This window comes from Miniopterus natalensis, chromosome 11 (genome assembly GCF_054644295.1).
Source record: "Miniopterus natalensis isolate mMinNat1 chromosome 11, mMinNat1.hap1, whole genome shotgun sequence".
In the NCBI taxonomy this organism is placed as follows: domain Eukaryota; kingdom Metazoa; phylum Chordata; class Mammalia; order Chiroptera; family Miniopteridae; genus Miniopterus; species Miniopterus natalensis.
The window spans coordinates 68,501,972-68,523,204 of NC_142091.1; the positions used below are offsets into that span (position 1 = coordinate 68,501,972).

The 21,233-nt window shown below is 39.3% G+C and overlaps 2 protein-coding genes across 2 annotated transcripts; both read right to left on the minus strand.

The window, feature by feature from the left end:
- Window positions 1-9,381: 9,381 nt before the first annotated feature.
- LOC107530259 (olfactory receptor 5AR1-like) lies at window positions 9,382-10,320 on the minus strand. The gene has a single exon (XM_016203948.2). The coding sequence runs from the start codon at window positions 10,318-10,320 to the stop codon at window positions 9,382-9,384; it is 939 nt and encodes a 312-aa protein (XP_016059434.2).
- A 6,440-nt stretch (window positions 10,321-16,760) lies between these two features.
- Window positions 16,761-17,699, minus strand: LOC107530258 (olfactory receptor 5AR1-like). The gene has a single exon (XM_016203947.2). It carries the CDS (start codon window positions 17,697-17,699, stop codon window positions 16,761-16,763), a length of 939 nt encoding a protein of 312 aa, XP_016059433.2.
- Window positions 17,700-21,233: the final 3,534 nt, after the last annotated feature.

The window sequence follows — 21,233 nt, forward strand, 5'->3', positions numbered from 1 at the left end:
ATGATATTTTCTTAGCAGGACTCAGGTTCTCACAGGGAGGCTGGTGGAGGGGCGAATCGGTGGGCCGCAGCGTTATAGAGTGGAGAGAACAGGCAGGGCCCAGGTCTTTAGGACTCATTTTCATTCACTTTTCTTTGTGTCTCCACAAAGAACCAGGGTCCAGTTGAATATATTTCAAAGTTTGCAGCCTACATCTTTGTTTTAATTCAATCTACAATGTTTTAAATGTTTTGGGGGATTGGACTGTTAAGACACACACATTTAGTTCATTGTAAAATTACCATAAGCTTAATGAAGAACTCTTGAGAAACACACTTTCTGATTCATTTTGGAAACTATGATTAATTTTAAAATCGAAAGCCTCTTATTTTATAATGAAGAATCACCTTTGCCAGCTATGCACAGAATGAGACTCCCATATGTTTCTTTTCTCTTTGTTGTTCATTTCTTGGTTCCTTTATTATATTTTTGTTATTGTTATTGCAGGGTCTAATGTTTTTGGAACTATAGAGACTAATATCTAAAAAATAGTGACATTAATAATAATTATATCACAGAAATATTAAGAAAATTAAGTTACATGCCATGTATAGGGAGCTTAGGAAAATTTATTGCACTTAATTAGTTTCCTGTTTTTTGTCTTTGTTGTTCTCTCAGTGTGCATATGCGTATATATATGTAAATAAAATGTATGCATACATAGAATAGCCATGGTTATAAGTGGCGGCATTTCTGACTGTGGCCCTTTAAATCACTTTATCGCTCCTTACCATCACGCTTACTTTACAATTTGTGGAGCAAACACTGACTGCGACTTACAGTGACCTCAGCCTCTGTGTATGGTCTTTGTTGTGTTTTTGCTGGGGATGAAATGAAGTTTTTCATCCCTCCTCCATGTGTCTCAACCACACTTCTTCATTCAATCCTGGTTTATATGCACCACTGAAAATTTATTTCTGATTTCATTATGTTTATGTCAATTTCTGCTTTATCTTTACTTGTTCAATGCAGCTTCTCTCCTTCTATCTGTAATAATGTGAAAAAGCACTGGGCTTGAGTTTACGAAAACCAGGATTTATGACAACCCCGAATTTTAAAATTTGACTAGTAATTTAAATGTCTTCATTCCTCAGTTTTAATCATTGAACAACACTGGTAACCTCTCACCATGATGCTGAGATTAAATTTTGACAAATACGCGTCCTCGCTGGGCCCAGGAAGGCGCTCAGGCAGCGTGTGTTTAGATGAAGTCTTTGAGGCCCGGGGTTTCTCCCCTTTCCCTGCCTCTGGCACGTGAGCAGTTTTCTTTACTTTTCTCTTTATTGGATGGTTGGGTGAGGAAATCCTGGTGACTAGGTGTTGTGCGTGCGGGGCTCACTGTATGGACTCTGGGCTCTGCGGCCCTTCGGGGACATGAGCTGGCTCCGCGCTGTGCCCGCTGCCCCGAGCGGGCAGCCAGGGCTCGCTCCCGCAGGGAGGCCTCGCGGGGATGCGACTGGGGAAGGCTGAGAGTGCAAGGGCCACCCTAGGGGTTAATTTATTTAAGGATCATCAACTGCAGGAAGCAGCCGCTTCTCATGCTGAGGGACAGTGCATGTGAGGGGCTGCTCTGCCCCTAGTAGCCTTGGGAGATCCCGATGGAATAGCCGAGGGAGCTGCGGGCAGGGTCCTCCCCCTCCCCAGTGCGGTTGAATGTGACCAGAGAGCAGCTATGCCTCACGGAGTAGGGACATGTAGAAAGTTAAGAAATATATGTTGAAAGACAAATAATGGCATGATCTCACTTTTCCATGTAATCTAAAACAGTCAAACTCATAGGAGCAGAGAGAAACATTTGATTGCCAGGAGCTGGGAGGGGTCAAGGAGTACAAAGTTCAGTTAAGAAAGATGAATATATTTTCAAGATAAAATGTACAGCAAAGTGTCTATAGTTAACAATATGGTATTGTATACTTGAAGTTTGCAGAGGGTAAAACTAAGGTAGCTATCTGAAGTGATAAATATGTTAATTATTTTGATTGTGATGATTATTTCACAGTTTATATGTATTTCAAAACATCAAGTTGTGTGTTTTAAATATATACAATTTTAACATGTTAATTATACCTCAATAACTCTAGGAAAATAATTTAAAAAGAATAAAACAATGTACTAAAAAGGAGAATTATTTGTTGGGTAAATAAAGACAACTTTTGTTATGACTTGTTTTTATGCAAAAATTTTTAGACTATGGGAATGATCATGCAGCATAGAAAGAAGACATTTAAACTTTCAGTTAACTTTCATATTAAATCTTTCTAAAGCTACTGCTATTTCTCTTAGTGAAAAATTTGCATGTAACTTTTGACTCCCTGCAATCTTAACTACTATCCTCAGTATCTGCTGGTTTTAGGACCCCTGTAGATATGACAATTTGGAGATACTCATGTCCCCTGTATAAAATGGCATAAATCAATGCAAATAGTTGGCTTCAGCATACATAGACTCCAGTACAGCTATTTATTAGGAAAAAAAATCTGTGCATATGTGAACCCACACTGTTCTAACCCATGCTGTTCAGGGTCAAGTGTATAATGAACAGTGCTGTTCAACCTCAGCCCCGTTGACAGATTGTCCTGGATAATTTCTGTTTTGAGGTACTATTGTGTGGACTATAGGCTGCATAACAAAAGAAGAACAGTACTTCATACCACAATTACAAACTATGGTGTTTTTCCTGGTGTAAGGTAGACGTGTATATCAATCTAATACCATTGATACTGAAAAAATAAAGAGATTAATGTTTCGTTGATTTCTGACAAAACTACCAGCGCTCTTCATTTCATAAATGGTGCAGAGTATTTGACTGTTCATATGTCAAAAGATGCACTAAAACCTATACTTCAGACCATATACAAAATTTAACTCAAAATCAATCATAGAAATAAATTTAAGATCCAAAGGCACAAGTTATATATCCAATGAAAGGTTTCTATCTTTAATATATAAAGAAGTCTTACAACTAGAGCAGAGGCAGTCAAATAGGCAAAATATTTGCATAGACATTTCACCAAAGAAGAATGTCTCTAAGGTGCCTCCATTGCAAAAGCCAGAAAATTTGAAGACATCCTTCAAACCAACATCACCCCAAGTTATTTCTATAAACTCATGGAAGTAATACATGAAATGTGGGCTGATGAGAGATTTATTTATTTTAAATTTAATTGGGGAAGATGATGTGGGAATGGAGAACTAGAATGTTTCCTCAGCCTTGGTGCTGTTTCTGATACCTCAATTTTAGGAAGATATTCTCTGATATTTTAGAATATAAAAATTATTTTTTGACTGTATAGAGCTTGTGAATTTTCTGTGTACACCCAGTGATACACAATAGACTAGTAGATCACTGTGGCCTACATTGACATTGGATAGTCAGAAGAAGAGTTCACCTAGAACAGGTCATTGGAGGGGTCCCAGTTGATGGCTCCAGCATTGCCCATGCATTAGGGAAATTGAGCCTCAGCACTGGCTCCGAGTCTGTTCTTTGCCCCATGAAGTCATAAGGGTGGGAAGAAGCACACGGCAGCATGGGGCCCTCTCCTGCCACTTGTTTTGACTTAATTCAAATTAAAACACCATGCTTGTGCCTCCATCATCTCCTTTGTAAGAGAGACCTAGAAACAGGATTGTTCTCTTGATTGGTTATCATGGTGAGGAAATGAGTCAATATTATATAATATTTAGAATAGGTTGTAACACATAACAAATGCCAAGAAGTGTGAAGTATTAATAGTTTTTTGATGCGTAGGTATCACCTTCCTAGCCTTTAAAGAGATCCTGGTATAGCTTTAGTCACTGTACCTTGCTAGAAATTAGGAGATTTTGTAATATTATAATAAAGAGGGAATTAATGATAAGCACTCATGTGACTTCATTATGGCAATGTGACCCACACATATGACCCTAGTATGGAATGTCATACAGCACCATGAAATCTGGAAGGAGTCATGTTTGGTTTTAAACAATTGCTTCACTAATTAGGGCATTTAAAAAAGTTTCCGATTCTATTCCATAGAGATTAATTATGTGTCTTCTACCACATGTAGTATTAGTTTAATTTTAATTTATTTTTATAGCATTAAAATTATTAATTGATTTGTAACTTAAGGGACCCATTTCCCAGGAGTTAAAATTACTGTCTAAGTCCCAACTGTGTTCTACAGTGGTCCTAACATCTCCAGAACCATGGAGGAAATGTCTGTCACTCAGGTTTGTTAGCTACAGCTAGGCTCGGGTTACTTGAAAATGGAAAAGAAAATATTTTCCCAGCAAACAATTATTTAAAGATATGTTTAACTCATCTGGCTTCTAGAGAGTGATTTAACAGACCATATTCCTGTGCACTTACTGTTTCACATATTTTTGTCTTTTAGTATTGAGAGACAGTTGACGGTGAAATTAGAACAATTTCCCTGGAACACCAGATGCTGATGTGTGAGAGTACAGAGTGAACAAAGGGCAGTCTCTCTCTCTCTCTCTCTCTCTCTCCCTCCCCCCCTGCCATTTTTAAAGGAGTTCCCTAATTGTCCCCCTCATGCTAAGGGTTGAATTTATGTGTCCCTGAGTTGCTCATGGGGAATCAGGACGTGTAGACTATCTCTGCTCAGTAAGTGAGGTGAATTCTTTTAGATTTGTTTTGGGTTTACCACAAACTACTTTCTTATGATCAGCCCAGAACATTAGGAAGAAGTGTTTCCAAGTTGACTCTCCTGTTTTAACTCTAACGTGGGCAAAAAATTCAGGTTAACCTGTTTTTTGGGGGTGTGGGTCATGTAATGAGAAAATCATGACTTCAGCAAGGTGATTTATTTTCACTTTAAAATTAGTTCACGATATGGAGAAAATACCAGGTTATGTTCTCAGTCCAGAATCTCTTCACTCAGTTTTCCTTACTCGTGTGTGTATGAAGTCATGGGTATGCTCCTCTAGGAAGGAGGGCAGAGAATAAAGTTTCCCCCCTTCCATGTGACTTATCTTTAAGGGCAGGTCTGAACAGTAAATTGGATTTATAGAATATACAATGTGTATAATATGAAATGTTAAAGAGCAATTATTTATAAATATATATAGTATACATCATATAGACATGTAACTTAATATTATGAATTTTATACAAGTATAAAATGAACACCCATCAAAATTTTACTTCATTAATTAGGTTGCTATTGGTTTAAAAGATAATTCAAGGAATTATAGATCAGGAATTCACAAGTAAATCTACAAATAGATACAAAATTGACTTTCTTCACAGGGTGGGAGGGAAATCAATTTTCTACCCTGGACAAAATGTGTACAGTATCACTTGAATTGCTATCAATGACCTACAACTTTCAGATTTATAAACTAGATCAAGGGCAAGGGAAGGCAGAGATAACTCAGAGAGGCAGGTAGGAAAAACATTTCAACATCTTTTACAATTTCTCACTACAGACAACATGAAAACATTTCTGGATATCGTATCATATCTCCTGGATTGAATTTAATGGATTTGTAAATGGGGATTTCTCTAGCTATGTTCCGTAGCTTGGATTCCAGATAAAATAAAACAGATGTCTGGATTGACTCAGAATTGCTCTGTTTCCAACTTTAGAACAGAGAAGTCATAAGATGCTGAGGATATGGGGGCTGGAGAAGAAAATTTATCACATTTTTTGATGAGAAAGGTACTATTGCTTTCCTATTATAGATGATGAAACTAAAACTCAGTGATTAATTGGCCTGCCCAAGGTTTCACAACCACTAAGTGACAGAGCTGGGAATCAGTCATGTTTATAACTAATTCAGAATTCTCTTTCTATGTTACCTGTGGATTTCAAACAATTCAGAATTCCTTTGTCCCTCAGAGGTGAAGCCAGGTCTCGAGGTGAGAAATATAGAACTTCTGTTCCTTTACCTATACAAGGCTTCACCTTAAGCAATAACGCTTGATCCGTTGTGGAAGTAAAGGCAACACAAATAGGAGTAGAGGCTATGTATTCAGAGTTTGCTGTCTAATAATGTGGTTAATTACTATTACGGGACATTGACGGAAGATGAGAGAGTTGAAGAAAGTAAAGAGTGAAGCCCGGGTTTAGAGTTCAGCAACTGCTTTGATGGTGGTGCCATTTAATGTGGGAAATAGTAGCTTTAATTTTATTAACCAATGTCACACTAATAAATTTAATGGGGAAAAAAGGAATAGAAGTGATAATTTATCAATTTAATAAAAAAAGGAAAATCTATGCATTATACTACATTAACTGTAGAAATGCCTAGGAGTTATCAGGATGCCCAAGTAGATTTAAAACTACTCTTCTATTTATTTTGATCAATTTCTTTTCTATTTTTTCATTAGCATTGAGGTTATTATTAATATTACCATTATTACTCTGTCTCAACTTCAGAAGTCCAGGAGCACTGCAGAGAATGGAGCTGGAGAATGGCACTATGGTGACCGAGTTCTTTCTCTTGGGATTTAGTGACCATCCAGAACTTCAAAGCCTTCTTTTTGCTGTGTTTTTCCCATCTACCAGGTTACCCTGATACGGAACCTTGGCATGATTTTGTTAATCATGACTAGTTCTCACTTGCACACCCCTATGTACTTTTTCCTCGGTATATTGTCCTTCATAGAGGCATGCTACTCTTCCGTCATTGCCGCCAAATTACTTGAGGACTTGGTTTCCGATACAAAGACCATTTCTTACAGTGACTATGCTGCGTAATTATATTTTTTCTACTCTTTGGTTGACGCAGAATCTTTTCTCTTGGCTGCCATGGCTTATGACTGGTATATAGCAATCTGCAACCCACTGCTATATACTGTTACTATGTCTAAGAGGATTTGCTGTCAGCTTGCTATTGGAGCATTTTTGGGGGGCACCATAAGCTCAGTTATCACATCACTAATACTTTCCATCTGTCTTTCTGCTCCACTGAAATGAACCATTTCTTCCGTGATATCTCCCCGCTCTTTTCTCTGTCTTGCACTGGCTCCTACAGGCATGATATTGTCCTGGTAGTCTTTGCCAGTTTGGTGGAAGCTCTCTGCCTTCTAACAGTTCTTGCCTCTTATGTGTGCATCACAGCAGCTATTCGTAGAACAGGTTCTGCCCAGGGAAGGAGAAAAGGGCTCTCCACCTGTGCTTCCCATCTGACTGTGGCCACTATTTACCATGGGACCCTCATCTTCACTTATTTGCATCCCAGCACTGGTCATTCCCTGGAGATTGACGAAGCGACCTCTGCGTTCTATACATTGATTATGCCTATGCTGAACCCCCTAATTTATAGTTTAAGGAACAAAGGTGCCAAAAATGCCTTTAGGAAAGTGATTAGCCAGAAATTTCTTTCTCTTTAAGAAAGGGTGGAATGGCCTGACAACTTTTCAACAAAGTCTATTTTTTGACATTTGGTTCTAACTGTTGGAAAAGTCAGTTTAATATGGGCGTTCCCCAAATCTGTGGGTAATGAAGCCTCAACCACAGAACAGGGCATGGTGCCATGGACAACACCATCTTCCCTTCCAGCATCAGGAGCTGAGGGACTGAACTTGAGTTCATTGGCTAAGGTCACAGAGCTGACAAGTAAATGATGTTATACAGATATGAACTCAGGTCAGTTTCACTTCAAAGTCTAGTTTGTATCTTATACCTTCTCCCATCATTATCATTTTCTTAAAATGAATATAAATAAGAAAACGAAGACAAAAGAAGCCTGGTATCCAAACCATCTGTAAAGGCTATTAAATCAAAGTCTTTAGAAATATTTTTGTTTATCTTAAATCTCTGTTCAAACTAATGCAAGGCTAGTAACTTGCTGAGAACTGCATGTTCTTAAAGTATTGTTTAATTCTCATGATGTTTTGAAGTACATAATAGCTCATTTTATACAATACCAGGGTATATAAAATTAAGGAAGAGAATTTAAATAGAAATCTTTGTGTGACCCATTACTTCATGTTCCTTTTTTGACAACAACCTAAAATAAAATGAATACTCTTGGGAACCCAAAATTGTGTTGTTTTTCATAACTGGATAGATTCCTAATTGATAGCAGTGTAAACAACGCATGCAATGAATATAGTTTTTGGAATAGATGATAGGATTACCTAATATTCATCTATTCAGCAATGACCACCATTAAAATTTTGTTCCAGTTTATTTCAAAGGTACACAGAGAGTAAATATAAATAAGTATAAATGGAATACCAATGTAAATACTATCTTGTTGTTTGTTTTTATTTCATTACAACATTATTAAGTTAATAAGTCTTTCTTTTAACTTAAAATGTATCCATCGGGCATTTTAGCTTTCTAAATTTATTTTATCTAGTATAGTGCTACAAACACAACAAGGGAAATGAAGTCTCTTTTCCATTGGACTTCGAAAAAGGCCAGGGCCTTTATCCCCAACTTCCATTTATGCAGGTTCTGTGCAGTTATCAATAGCATCGGGTCTGCTCTCTGGAGTGAGGGCAAGAAGGGAAACCCACAGGCTGATATGAAGACTGTGAGGTGTAATACAAATCTAGAGCTGCTGACCCTGGGGACATCTGCTGATATAACTGAGCCAGAATGATGAGAAATAGGGGATCCAAGAAGATTTTTACATTAAATATTTTCCCCCCTGATTCTTATCACAGCCAACACCAAAAGATGAGTGCAGATAGATGTGATCTATGATGATGATACTAGAAAAAAATAAAACATGAGAATTCCTTTTTGCATCATATTTCAGCCTACTCTAATTAATTTATTGAACAAATATTCTGAAAGGTATCCTGGAGCTGAGCATTGTTAACAGGAAAACAGAAATGATGGTGAACAAAGTAGGCAAGGGTTGTGCCTTTATGAAACTTTGAGTATAGGGCAGGAGATTTCTGATTTGGTTTTATTTATTTATGTATTTAATTTATATCCTTTTAAATGTTAGGATAGTACATTTATAAGGTGATACAAGTATATAGGAAGGAGACAAACAAACTTAATTTAACCCATGTAACCTTTCATCTGACTGAGCAAGTTTATTAACCCCATAAATATGAAGGAATCTTAAGGAGAATGGTTGAATTGACACAAGGGGAGTGGTTACTATTTGCATGATATCTCACTGGGACATGCTCATGAACAGAGAAGGGGAGCATGAAAAGACCCTCTTTGCAAAACAGCGAAGTGAACCTATTATTACTTTACCTAAGTTTGGAGAAAAAAACTAAGCTCAATAATTAATGCTCCTTACATGCAAATTAGACACAAAGCTAAGAAATGGGAAACATCCAGAAGTTTGCCACAGGAACCTATGCCACAGTACTTGAACTTTAGCACAGAATCTTTCAATAAATCCTCTTGGGGGAACATAATTTCACCCAGAACGTAGTTTCGTGCCAACTGCTTTTCTCAGGGCACCTTTCACATCCTTATTTCTAAGGCTGTAGATCAGTGGGTTTAGCATGGGGATGACAACTGTGTAGAAAACAGAGGCTATTTTGTCCGTGTCCAAGGAGTAACTGGAGCTGGGTCGGAAATACATGAAGAGGAGCGTGCCGAAGAAGAGGGCCACGGCGGTGAGGTGGGAGGCGCAGGTAGAGAAGGCTCTGCGCCTGCCCGCGGCGGACTTCATCCTGAGGATGGTGGCGAGGATGTAGCTGTAGGACAGGAGGACAGTGACGATGCTGGTCCCCACAACACAGCCAATGAAGGCGAACATCACTATCTCATTGATGGCTGTATCTGAGGAGGAGAGGGCCAGTAAGGGTGGGATGTCACAGAAAAAGTGATTGATGACGTTGGAATTGCAGAATGACAATCGAAATGTGCAACAGGTGTGGATGGCCGAGTCCACCAAGCCGGTGGTGTAGGCAATAGTCACGAGCTGGGTACAGATGCCCCTGGACATGGCAGTTGAATAGAGGAGTGGACTGCAAATGGCTACATAACGATCGTACGCCATGACAGCCAACAGGAGACATTCTACATCTGCAAAAGCACCAAAAAAGTACATCTGAATGGCACATAAATTATATGGGATCCTTTTTTGCTCAGATAAGAAATCAGCCAGCATCTTGGGAGAGACAGTGGAGGAGTAGCAGACATCGCAGAAAGACAGATTGCTCAGGAAATAATACATGGGCGTGTGGAGTCTGGGGTCCGTGTTGATCAGCAGGATCATCCCTAGGTTGGCGATCACGGTGATGCCATAAACCAGCAGGAAGAGCACAAAGAGCCCCTGCTGCACATCCTGTCTGCCAGAAAGGCCCAGGAGCATGAAGTCAGTCAACACAGTGCAGTTCTCGGCAGCCATCACTCAGGTCTGGACAACCCTGGTGTGAAAGAAGGAAATGGATGTGGGGTTGACATCATATTACTATCTTCAGTAATTAGAGAAAGAGATAAACATTGCTAGGTATGCATCTGGTAAAATGACTTTCCTTGAAATATATCCAAGTGCATATAAATTGATGAAATGATCATGCTAATAATACTGCCTACATCTGTGTGGCACTGTCTAGAGTGTGTAGTGCACTTTCATTCAAAATAAATCATGCCATTTTCACACCAACCTATGTAGTACTTAGGATAATTTTTACTACTTCTATCTTATATTAAGAAATTGATGTCCTCAGTGTTCTAGGCAATAGTTCTTAAAATTAGTTGGTCCAGGTAACCCACATATTCTGACAAGATTGTTTTTGTTTTCAGTGTTGTAGAGATGTTGTATCCTGTGATAGAGAAGTGTAGTTTTTGAGAAGTGCAGATAATGGATGTATTTCATTGTTGTTTTCTCATCAATCAAAATTGTGAAGCAGGTAGAGCTTTTACATGTTCCTAGATATAACATTCCCCCAATATCCCATTAACCACTCAGGTCCTATCCAGCCTTAATAAACAAGAGATAGATGATAGTTTCTGATTCAGGACCCACTGGAGCAGTGAGCATGGTGCTTGCTGGAGTAGAGGTTTGAAGGGTCTCCATGAGCAGTATGTTAGAGTTCACAGTCAGGAATATGCCAGGGCTAACCATGCCCTGCTGCTCAGGGGAGATTATGAATAGCTTTGGGATGCTGTTAGCACAGGTGACCAAAAGGAAAGAGAGTATGGACTACCTTGTTGAGTCCTTTAACTCGAATCTGCTAGAACCCACATGATCTATTATTCACCAACCGATCAGATCTGTAAGACACATTTAAAAATACTCACTGGTCCACAGCCCCATTACCCCAGAAAGAGTCATGTCTAAAATATACCCCCATCCCAAGTCCCTAGAAATTGTAATATTGCTTTACTGTTTTCCTCGATCCCTATTTTATTTGACTATCTCCAAATTCTGCCTCCCTTCAGTGGTGGTGGTCATCCCTTCACTGGTGTTGGTGGTCTATGGGAGGCCAATGGAATTCTGTGTCCCACTGCTACATTTTACCCAATCAATTATGTTGTGCATACTATCACACATGACCTCCTCAGTTCTGTGGGAATATAAAGAAAGTGGAGTTGAGGGTAGATGAAAGACAGAGAATATATAAATAATGATCGAGTGATCAATATGCAGGATTCCAAACCCTTGGCCTAAACTTCTCTAGACACATCACCAAAAAATGTTTTCCTTGTAAAAATGAATATATTTTAAAAATATACAAAAGTACAGGTTAGAATTTTAAAATAATAAGAATGTCCTACCACCTCCCCAATCCATGCTTCCATTTTGTTGTATTTCTTGCTATCTAAGTACATGCATTTAAATTAAATAAATAAAAAATATCTGTATCTTCATGACTTTCCTGGTATCACTGGTGCCCTTGAGCATAATACTAAGTGAACAATTGTCTAGTTATAAACTCCTTCTTCCAGAAAATGGTGGTCTTATCCTGAGACCTGGGCCATTGTCATATAAGTGCATGACAGTGCTACCAAGGAAAACCAGGTTTAGTTAAGGCTCCCTGTTGCAAGAAAAAGAAGGGACTGTGGGTTGCTAAAACTACCTCAGTTCTATAAGCAATGTAGTGTTTTAGCCAAAAAAATAACCATTTAATTAACTATTTTATGAATGTAGTATGCTTTACTCATTTCACAAGCATATCTTGAAACCGTATTTTATAAAATTAACTGCTAAAGATTTAAAATTAATAATGAAACCGTGCAGTTGTCTACAATCAGATAGTAAATAATCTTTGCTATTATCAAATGTTATAAAGTTATATATACATATATATGTATAATTTTAATCATTTTTAAAATAAGCAAATTAATTTTCAGACTGAAAACATCCCTGAACTAAACCCTGAACTAAAAAGGAACATAAGCATTTCAGAGACAGTCCTTGAGCTTTAACACTAATAGATATCCAACAGGACAGATAGCTTTACATGTTTTCACTAAAGAAAAAAACTTGACTTTATCACTGGCAATGGTACTGCATATGATAGGAAATGAAAAAATTTTATTTTAATTTTATTATTTTTTACTTTATTATTTACGCTATTACAGATGTCCCATTCTCTAACCCCCATCCGTTTGCTAACCTAAATGAAATTTTTTATGGTGCTGTTTGGGTGTGTGGCATCTTAGTGTTGACTGAAACCTGAACCTTGTTTTACAGAACTATTCCATCACTCATCTTCACTGGTTTGGGCCAGCATTTATAACCCATTTGTATGACTGACCTTTGCCAAAGAACAAACCCCTCTTCAAGCCTAAGACGTGATAAAGACAAGTGAAAACCAAATAAAATGTGAAAATTTACATATCTTTTTATTTTAAGCTGTCTTTTCCATTTAAATGAAAATAGGTACAGGAGAAAAATAAATGTTCTTGAGATATGTATAGAATTCTGTCTTGTTTCTATGTCTGCATTATGTTTATGCGTGTCTTTTGATATGTGAAAATTTGAATGTGGGCACTGGTCTAATTTTTCTTTTTTCTAGACTTAAAAATGATGGTGTGGATGAACATATATTGATATTTTTTAATGTGTTACCTCTATTATTATTTGAAAAAGACAAGAACAAACCTTAAATTTACATGTACAGCAATATCTCTTGGACAGTGATAAAAAGTAATGGTTTACTTCTCAGCCTTTATTAAAATATAAATAAGATATTTAATTTTCTTATACTAATGACAAATGAGGTAAGACAAATTCACACAGGTTTAACAAAGAAATATCACTGTTTGGCCATTAGATGAAAGGTTTATTTAACTGAGTGAGCAGATATAAAATGATTCATTAACAAAATTCTCAAATCTGGATTCTTCGTTTTTCCAAAAGTAAGGTTTTCCTTCCTCCTACATTCTTTAAATTAAGCCATTTAGAAACCTACCTGAAAAGAGCATGTCTTTCTGTCCTTAGCTCTGGTACGTCAGCAATAGGCGGATTGCACTTTATTTCTACCTCCTGACTGTTGGGACAAATCCCTAAGCCTCTCCCTCAGTCTCTGTGTCCTGAGAATATGACTAATTGGGTTCCGGTGCTGTGTTTTCCCGTGAATGCTGTAACCACTTTAGCAAAGGCTGAACTTTAATTCTTCACCCTCTCTACTAGTGATCAATGTGAGACTCTCCCAGAGGTAATTTTAATGCTGTGCTTCATGGCCACCATGGACCTACACTCTCCAGTGAGAGGAGGTGGCCTATGCAATCAGAATTCAATCTGCTTCTTGTTAGATGGGCAGGTGCAGAAGCCCAGGTGCAGAAACTGGGGAACAGAGACTCGCAAGGGCGGGAAGCCTTGGATGCCCAGCAAGGCGCAAAACTGGGATATCAAGATCTTTGTCCCCAGGGCAACATATCCTCCCCTAGCATGTCCCTGGTCATGCGGTTTAGACCCCCTGAGCATTTCCTCCCTAAAGATAACATCTAGGCCTCAGTTGCATTTCACCTCCAGGCCCAGAAAAGCAGCAGGACCAGACAAGTGGCACCATGGCTGCCTCAGGACCAGATACATTAACTAATGACCCCACCCTGGCACCGATCAACCAGTGTAGACAAGGACCCTGGAAAGCTGATGAATATTCTATTGAGACACTCCCCTGAGACCTCCCCTAAGATTTCCACCTGCAAGAAAGAGATATATACTCTCAGGAAAAAGGCCCCAGCACCTGCTCCCCACGAGGGGAGTGTGCCAGCACCATCTCCATCCCCCTTCTTCCTTCCGAGGGGACCCCCATGAGACTTGCAACCGGGGGAGCAATGGGCAGCGGCAGCTCATCCAGTGCTTACCCCCTGAATCTGTCTCCAAGGCCCCTTCTCTCTCTGACTTCTCTGTGAGCCAGAGCAGCCCAGCCTTGGTTCTCCTGTTACTTTTCTATGCTCCTCCTTGTCTCACTGTCCCAAGGATATTTTTGCTGCCCTCATGTGTCCTTTGACTCAGTGCTGTGTAGCTCTTCCCTTTGGAAATCCCTATTCCCCAGGCCCTTTCTTAAATAAATTCAATTTTTTCTATCCACCATCTGAGATGGCCATTTAGCTGCCCACCCATCACCCACCTTAACCTTTCCCTTTTCATTGTTTATCCCATTTCTTCCATTTCTGAAACACCTCCTTCCCTTCCCTTGCACTTCCCCTTGAAAAATATGGCAATCTCACAATAGCTTTTTCCATTGGTCATTGTCTGATTCCTTTCCCTCAACTGCACATCAACCACCCTCACTGCAATGAGTTTTTGACTGTGTAGGGGCAGGAAACTTTTTCCCTCTTCTCTTCTGTTTTCTTTGATTGGCCTAATATTAAATTGATATAAAACAAGTTAACAGGAGGAAAAAAACCGAATTTAATTTTGCAAGTACAGGAGCCCCAAACGAAACGTGAGACTTAAAGAAGTGACCAAAGGAGGCAATTTATATACCTTTTAGACGAGAAAGCAATAAATATGTGAAAAATTGAGGAACTGACAAGACAAAGGGGTTTAGGGTTGGGGTGGTGGAGAAATAGCAGGTTTTGTTTATACAACCTTCTCGGCTCTAAATTCCCTACCTCTGGTGATAAGAAAGTGAATATAAATTGCTGCAAATTGAATACTAATGTGAATACAACTTTGTTCTTTGTTTTTTATTTTATTTTAAATACATACATTTATTAATCATTATTCCTTTACAACTTAAACTCTATAAATTGTGCATTTTAGTTTTTTTCTATAATTTTAACTAATACAATGCTATGGACACCTCAAGGGAGATGGAGTCCTTTCTTCCAGTGATATTAGAGAATATCTGGCTACTTTACCCCCATCCTTCATTTATGCAACTCTGTACAGTTGTCACTAGGACCATATCTGTTCATCAGAGTGAGGGCCAGAAGGGAAATCCACAGGCTGATGTGAAGACAATGAAGTGCAATATAAACCTGGAGCTGCTGACCCTGGGATGTCTGCTAATGTAATTGGGGCAGAGTGAGGAGACATAGAGGATCCGAGAAGTTCTCTAGATCAAATGATCCCTGTCCCTGATACTTACTCAGCTTAGGCCAAAAGAAGGTCAGATGGATTTTGTGTAAGATGACATACTAGAATAAAATAAAACAAAGTGTTTTTTCTTCTTCATTGACAAACCCTCCTTTTTATATCAGTCTTGCAGGGGACACACATTAACTCATTCAATAATTTTTTAATTGAATTTATTTGGTTGGCATTGGTCAATAAAACACAGGTTTCAGGCATATAGTTCTACAATACATCATCTGTATATTGCATCGTGTGCTCACCACCCAAGTCAAGTCTCTTCCATCACCGTTTATCCCCCATTTACCCTCTTCTGCCTCCCTCCACCCCCTTCCCTCTGCTAATTACCACATTGTTGTCTGCGTCCATGAGTCTTTTTTCTTTGCTTAATCCCTCACCCTTCTCATCCAGCCCCCAACTCCCTCCCCTCTGACAGCTGTCTGTTGTCTGTGTCCATGAGTCTGTCTGCACTTTGTTAATTTATTTTGTTCACTAGATTCCACAAATGAGTGAAATGATATGGATCTTGCCTTTCTCTGACTGGTTCACTTAGCGTAATAATCTTCAGGTCCATCCATGCTGTTGCACATGGTAAGACTGTGCTCTTTTAAAGCTGAGTAGTATTCCATGGTGTAAATGAACCACAGCTTTTTTATCCACTCACATACTTGGGCTGCTTCCCAACCTTGGCTATTGTAAATATTGCTGCTATGAATGTTTTTGAATGGTATTCTGAAAATAAGCAATGTAAATAGCAAAGTAGAAATAATGGTGAACATGATAGGCAAGGACCTTGCACTTATGGAACTTTGAGTTAGGGCAGGAGAATTTAAATTTATTCTTACTTATTTACTACTTATTACTGCTAAGTGTTATGATGGAAAATTTATAGTATGATGCTAATACATAGGAAGACTACCAAAAGAACCCTAGCTTAACCCACTAAACTCCCTTCTGGCTGAGCAAGTTTATTAAACCCATTGTTTAAATAAAATGGAGCTTTAAGGAGGGTAAATGTAATTCACATGGAGGGAGATGTTACTACGCCCATCTCTCTAGGACATACCAATGAACAGAGCAGAGCGGTATAAAAAGACCCTCATTGCAAAATAATAGATTAAACCTATTACTACTCTTCTTTAGTTTGAAGAGATTAAGATCAATAATGACTGTATCCCACACTCAATTTAGGCACAAAGATAGGTAAAGAAATATCCAGAATTGTCCTGGTGAGACTACAGGACACTGTGTCAAAGTACCTGAACTTTAGCTCTCAACATCTCTAAATAAAAACTTCCTGGGGGAACACGCTTTCACCCAGAATATAGTTTCATGCCAACTGCTTTTCTCAGGGCACCTTTCACATCCTTATTTCTAAGGCTGTAGATCAGTGGGTTTAGCATGGGGATGACAACTGTGTAGAAAACAGAGGCTATTTTGTCCGTGTCCAAGGAGTAACTGGAGCTGGGTCGGAAATACATGAAGAGGAGCGTGCCGAAGAAGAGGGCCACGGCGGTGAGGTGGGAGGCGCAGGTAGAGAAGGCTCTGCGCCTGCCCGCGGCGGACTTCATCCTGAGGATGGTGGCGAGGATGTAGCTGTAGGACAGGAGGACAGTGACGATGCTGGTCCCCACAACACAGCTGCAGGAAACGGTCAACGCTATCTCACTGATGGCTGTATCTGAGGAGGAGAGGGCCAGTAAGGGTGGGATGTCACAGAAAAAGTGATTGATGACGTTGGAATTGCACAGTGATAATGGCAACGTGCAGGAGGTGAAGATCGTCATGTCCATCAAGCCTGCGGCGTAGGCAACGGCCACGAGCCGGACGCAGGCCTTCCTGGACATAGCAGTTGTATAAAGAAGCGGACTGCAGATGGCTACGTAACGGTCATACGCCATGACTGACAACATGACGCATTCCACAGCTGCGAAGGTACCGAAAAGAAACATCTGCACAAAGCATAAATGATACGGGATCCTCTTTTGCTCAGATAAGAAATCAGCCAGCATCTTGGGAGAGACAGTGGAGGAGTAGCAGACGTCGCAGAAAGACAGATTGCTCAGGAAATAATACATGGGCGTGTGGAGTCTGGGGTCCGTGTTGATCAGCAGGATCATCCCTAGGTTGGCGATCACGGTGATGCCATAAACCAGCAGGAAGAGCACAAAGAGCCCCTGCTGCACATCCTGTCTGCCAGAAAGGCCCAGGAGCATGAAGTCAGTCAACACAGTGCAGTTCTCAGCAGCCATCACTCAGGTCTGGAAACCTCTGGCATGGAGAAAATGGGTGGGTTAACATAGTCTATCTTCACGGCAAAACTGCTGATTCTTTATATTATTTAGTAATCAGAAAGAGAAGTAGACAATGCTAGGACTCTCCAAGGAAACCTATTTGGAAATATGTGCTATATTACATAAATCAGTAAATGGTAATGACAATATCTCTCACATTTCTACAGCACTGTACCGAGTTTGTGGCACACTTTTTTATATGTAATCATGCTATTTCTATACCAATCTATGTAGTACTTATAATTTTTCTTACTCCTTTCTTATAGATTAAGAAGTTGATGCTTTCATAGTTGAGGCAGTAGTTCTTAAATTCATTGGTTCAGTAACGCACATCTTCTGACCAGATTGTTGCTCTTTCAGTATTGTTATATCCTGTAGTAGAGAAATACAGTTAAGTGAGAGGTACAAATATGAATATATTGCTGTATTTTCCCTCATCTTTCACAATTGTGGAGTGGGCAGAGATATGGTGGGTCTCTGGATATCACATTGCCCCACTTCCTTATTAGTCCCTCATGTCCTTCCCAGTCTCAATGAACAGGGACAGAGTCTGTGATTTAGGACCCACTGGGGCAGGGAGGGTGATGGCTGCTGGAGAAGAGGTTGCCAGGGCCAGCCTTGCTCCCTCGGGTAGCTGCTGCTGTTCAGCCGAGACAGTGAAGAATGCTTGGGACCTGACCGTGGCCATGCTGGTAGCAAGGGTGACAGAGATGTAAGAAAGGCTGATGTATTCCTGTGTGAGTCACTTTTCTCTTATCAACTAGAATCTACACGATCTATTCACAAAGAGAACAGATGTGTCAGACTCAGGATAAAAGTCCTCACATGTCCTGAGTCTGATGACCTCAGAGAGAAATCATGTCTGAACTGTGTCCCCATTTCCCTAAAAATCAAAATATTGCTTGTTTTTTTCTATTCTGTTTGCCCTGACTATCTATAAAATATGCTCTCTTTGCTTTAGAAGAATATGTCATTGGGAGGCCAATTGAATTCTACATCCTGCTGTTATATTTTATCCAATCAATTACATTAGATGTAATGTTGTGCATGACCTCTCCTGTTCTGTGAGAATATAATGAGAGTGCAGCTGAGGGTAGAAAACAGGAGAAAATCTGAATAATGATATAGAGATCTATGAGCAGTTCTCCAAACCCTTGGCGTAAACTCATTTCAGTATCTGTCCCTGTACACACATCTTTAAAAAAGTGCTTTCCTTAAAAAAAGAAATAAAAAAAAAAATATATAGAAAAGTACAGGTAAGAGATTAAAAATGAAAAAAAGTCCTACCACCTCCACGAACCATACCTGCGTTTCATTGTAGTCCTTGCTATTTCCGTATATGTCTTTAAAATAGACTGTTAAAAGCAATGAAAATAAAAGTTTGTTAATATTTCACACCCTCTTTAGGTTTTATACCATGCTTTCAGTCAGCACAGCTAAAAAGACTAAAGAAATCTAAAATATAAATTAGAAAAACAGCAGTCAGTGGCAGCACCTGTTCCAGAACGCGGCCTCCTCTGTTCCATCTGCCTGCGCGAGGGCTCCGCGCTGTCTCCTCAGCCGCCTGGGTTATATCACCACCTCTGTGTCTGGTCACCGGTGCTGAACGCTTGGTCTCTCAGGAATAAGTGACAGATATAATGATAGATCTTGTCGTCTGTTATTTCCTGAGTAATTGAGAAAGAAGCACAGGCCTTTTAAAAATGTGTTAGGTGGTTTAAAAAGCCACCTAAGTAATCTTTTACCAGGTAAATGCAAGAGAGTGCTGTGTCGGTGAGACCCAAGAGCTTAACTACCATTCTCGGCTTCCCTGGGGCATGTTGGGAGGAGGCGGGTCATCCTTGGTCACTCTCTTCTGATTCCCCCTGTACTTACTTTCCCCTCCGGTGCTCCCTGTCTCCAGGGATGCCAATTTCCTCAGGCTGCACTTCCTTTAGGCAGGATCCCAACTTCACCTTTGTAAACATGGAAGCCCTCCAGACATGTAGTCTAACTCCCAGTCCCCATTAAATTTGGAGTCTGGGTAGCAATATGTTGCTGAAAATTGGGTAATACGAATTCCTTCCCAATGGGCTTGTGTTCTAGTAGAATGGCTGTCTTTAACTGTGGGGTGAGGGGAAAGATTTAAAATAGAATTTAAGACATCCAAGACAAACAATTGAGAAAAATTTTCTGTATCTACATGGCTTTCCTGATATCACTGGTGCCCCCAAACATAATACTGCACAGATAACTGTCTACTTATCTGCTTCGTCCAGGGAATGGTTGTCTGGCCCAGAGGCAATGACCATTATCACATAAGTTCAGTGCATGGCAAAGCTACCAAGGAAAACCACGTTTAGTGAGGCTTCCTGTTGCAGGAAACAGGGAAAGTAGGGACTGTGAGTTCCTAACACATCTTATATATATGAGGAAGCTAGTACTTTCTGGTAATAGAAGATAATAATTTAATGAATTATTCTATGGAAGTCCTATGCTTTATTAACTTTATAGGAATATTTTGAAAACGTGTGTGTATGAGAAACTGTTAGAGATTTCAAAATTAATAATGAAGTCCTGCAGTTGTCTACAAACTGATAGTAAATAGTCTTTGTTTTTAGAAACCCTTTGAAAGTTATGTGTGTATATGTTTTTAAAAAGAAAGTAAAATTTGAAAGTTAAAATGTCCATGCATCAAAACCTTGAGCAAAAATCGGAAAACCACAAGCCTTTCAGAGGCTGTCCGTGGGCCCTGGCACAAATTGATGTCAATATGCCAAATAGTTTTTATAAAGTATACAGAATTAAGATCATTCTGGTTTTATCCTATCATGCATTCTTTTATTCAACATTACGTTTATATGAGACTGAACAATCATACTGTATATTTTTTTGTCAAACCCCAAATCCAAATAATCCCACATTGATCATTTTTGTCCAAGCTTTGGGAGTACATAGTTTCTCATTTCTGTTGGGGACAAAACTAAGAATGGAATTTTAGGGACACCTATAACAGATAACTGCCATACAGTCTTCCAAAGTTGAACATCAATTCTGGATTCTGTCAATGGGTGACAGCTGTAGTAATTTGGCATTCAAACAAGTACTTGCTATTAATATTGTGAATCTTTTTCATTTTAGCTGCTCTTTAGGTAGGTGAGTCATGGCACGGCATGTACATATAGAAAATGCTTAAGTGGTAAGAATACAACTTGTTTTTTTTGTTTTTTGTTTTTTGTTTTTTTTAAATACCCCAGTAACCAGGACCCAGATACAGAGACAGAACATTATCAGGATCACTAAAGCCTTCTACTTTCACCCTTCTTTTTAGTTTTCTTTAGTTCACATATTGGATTTAGATCTGAAACCAGAAGCTAAGGTGCAGATGAAATCTGATTTTAAATACATTTCAGTTGTCTTCTGGGAGAATGCGTTAGTTAGATGCTATCTTGATACTTCTGGGACTGACACCCATCTTTGCTTGGGCTTCAGTCTAAGTCAATTCCACTCCTG

Bases quoted from the DNA above. Each gene is read 5' to 3' on its own strand.
- LOC107530259 (XM_016203948.2), bottom strand. From the start codon at position 10,320: ATGGCTGCCGAGAACTGCACTGTGTTGACTGACTTCATGCTCCTGGGC.
- LOC107530258 (XM_016203947.2), bottom strand. From the start codon at position 17,699: ATGGCTGCTGAGAACTGCACTGTGTTGACTGACTTCATGCTCCTGGGC.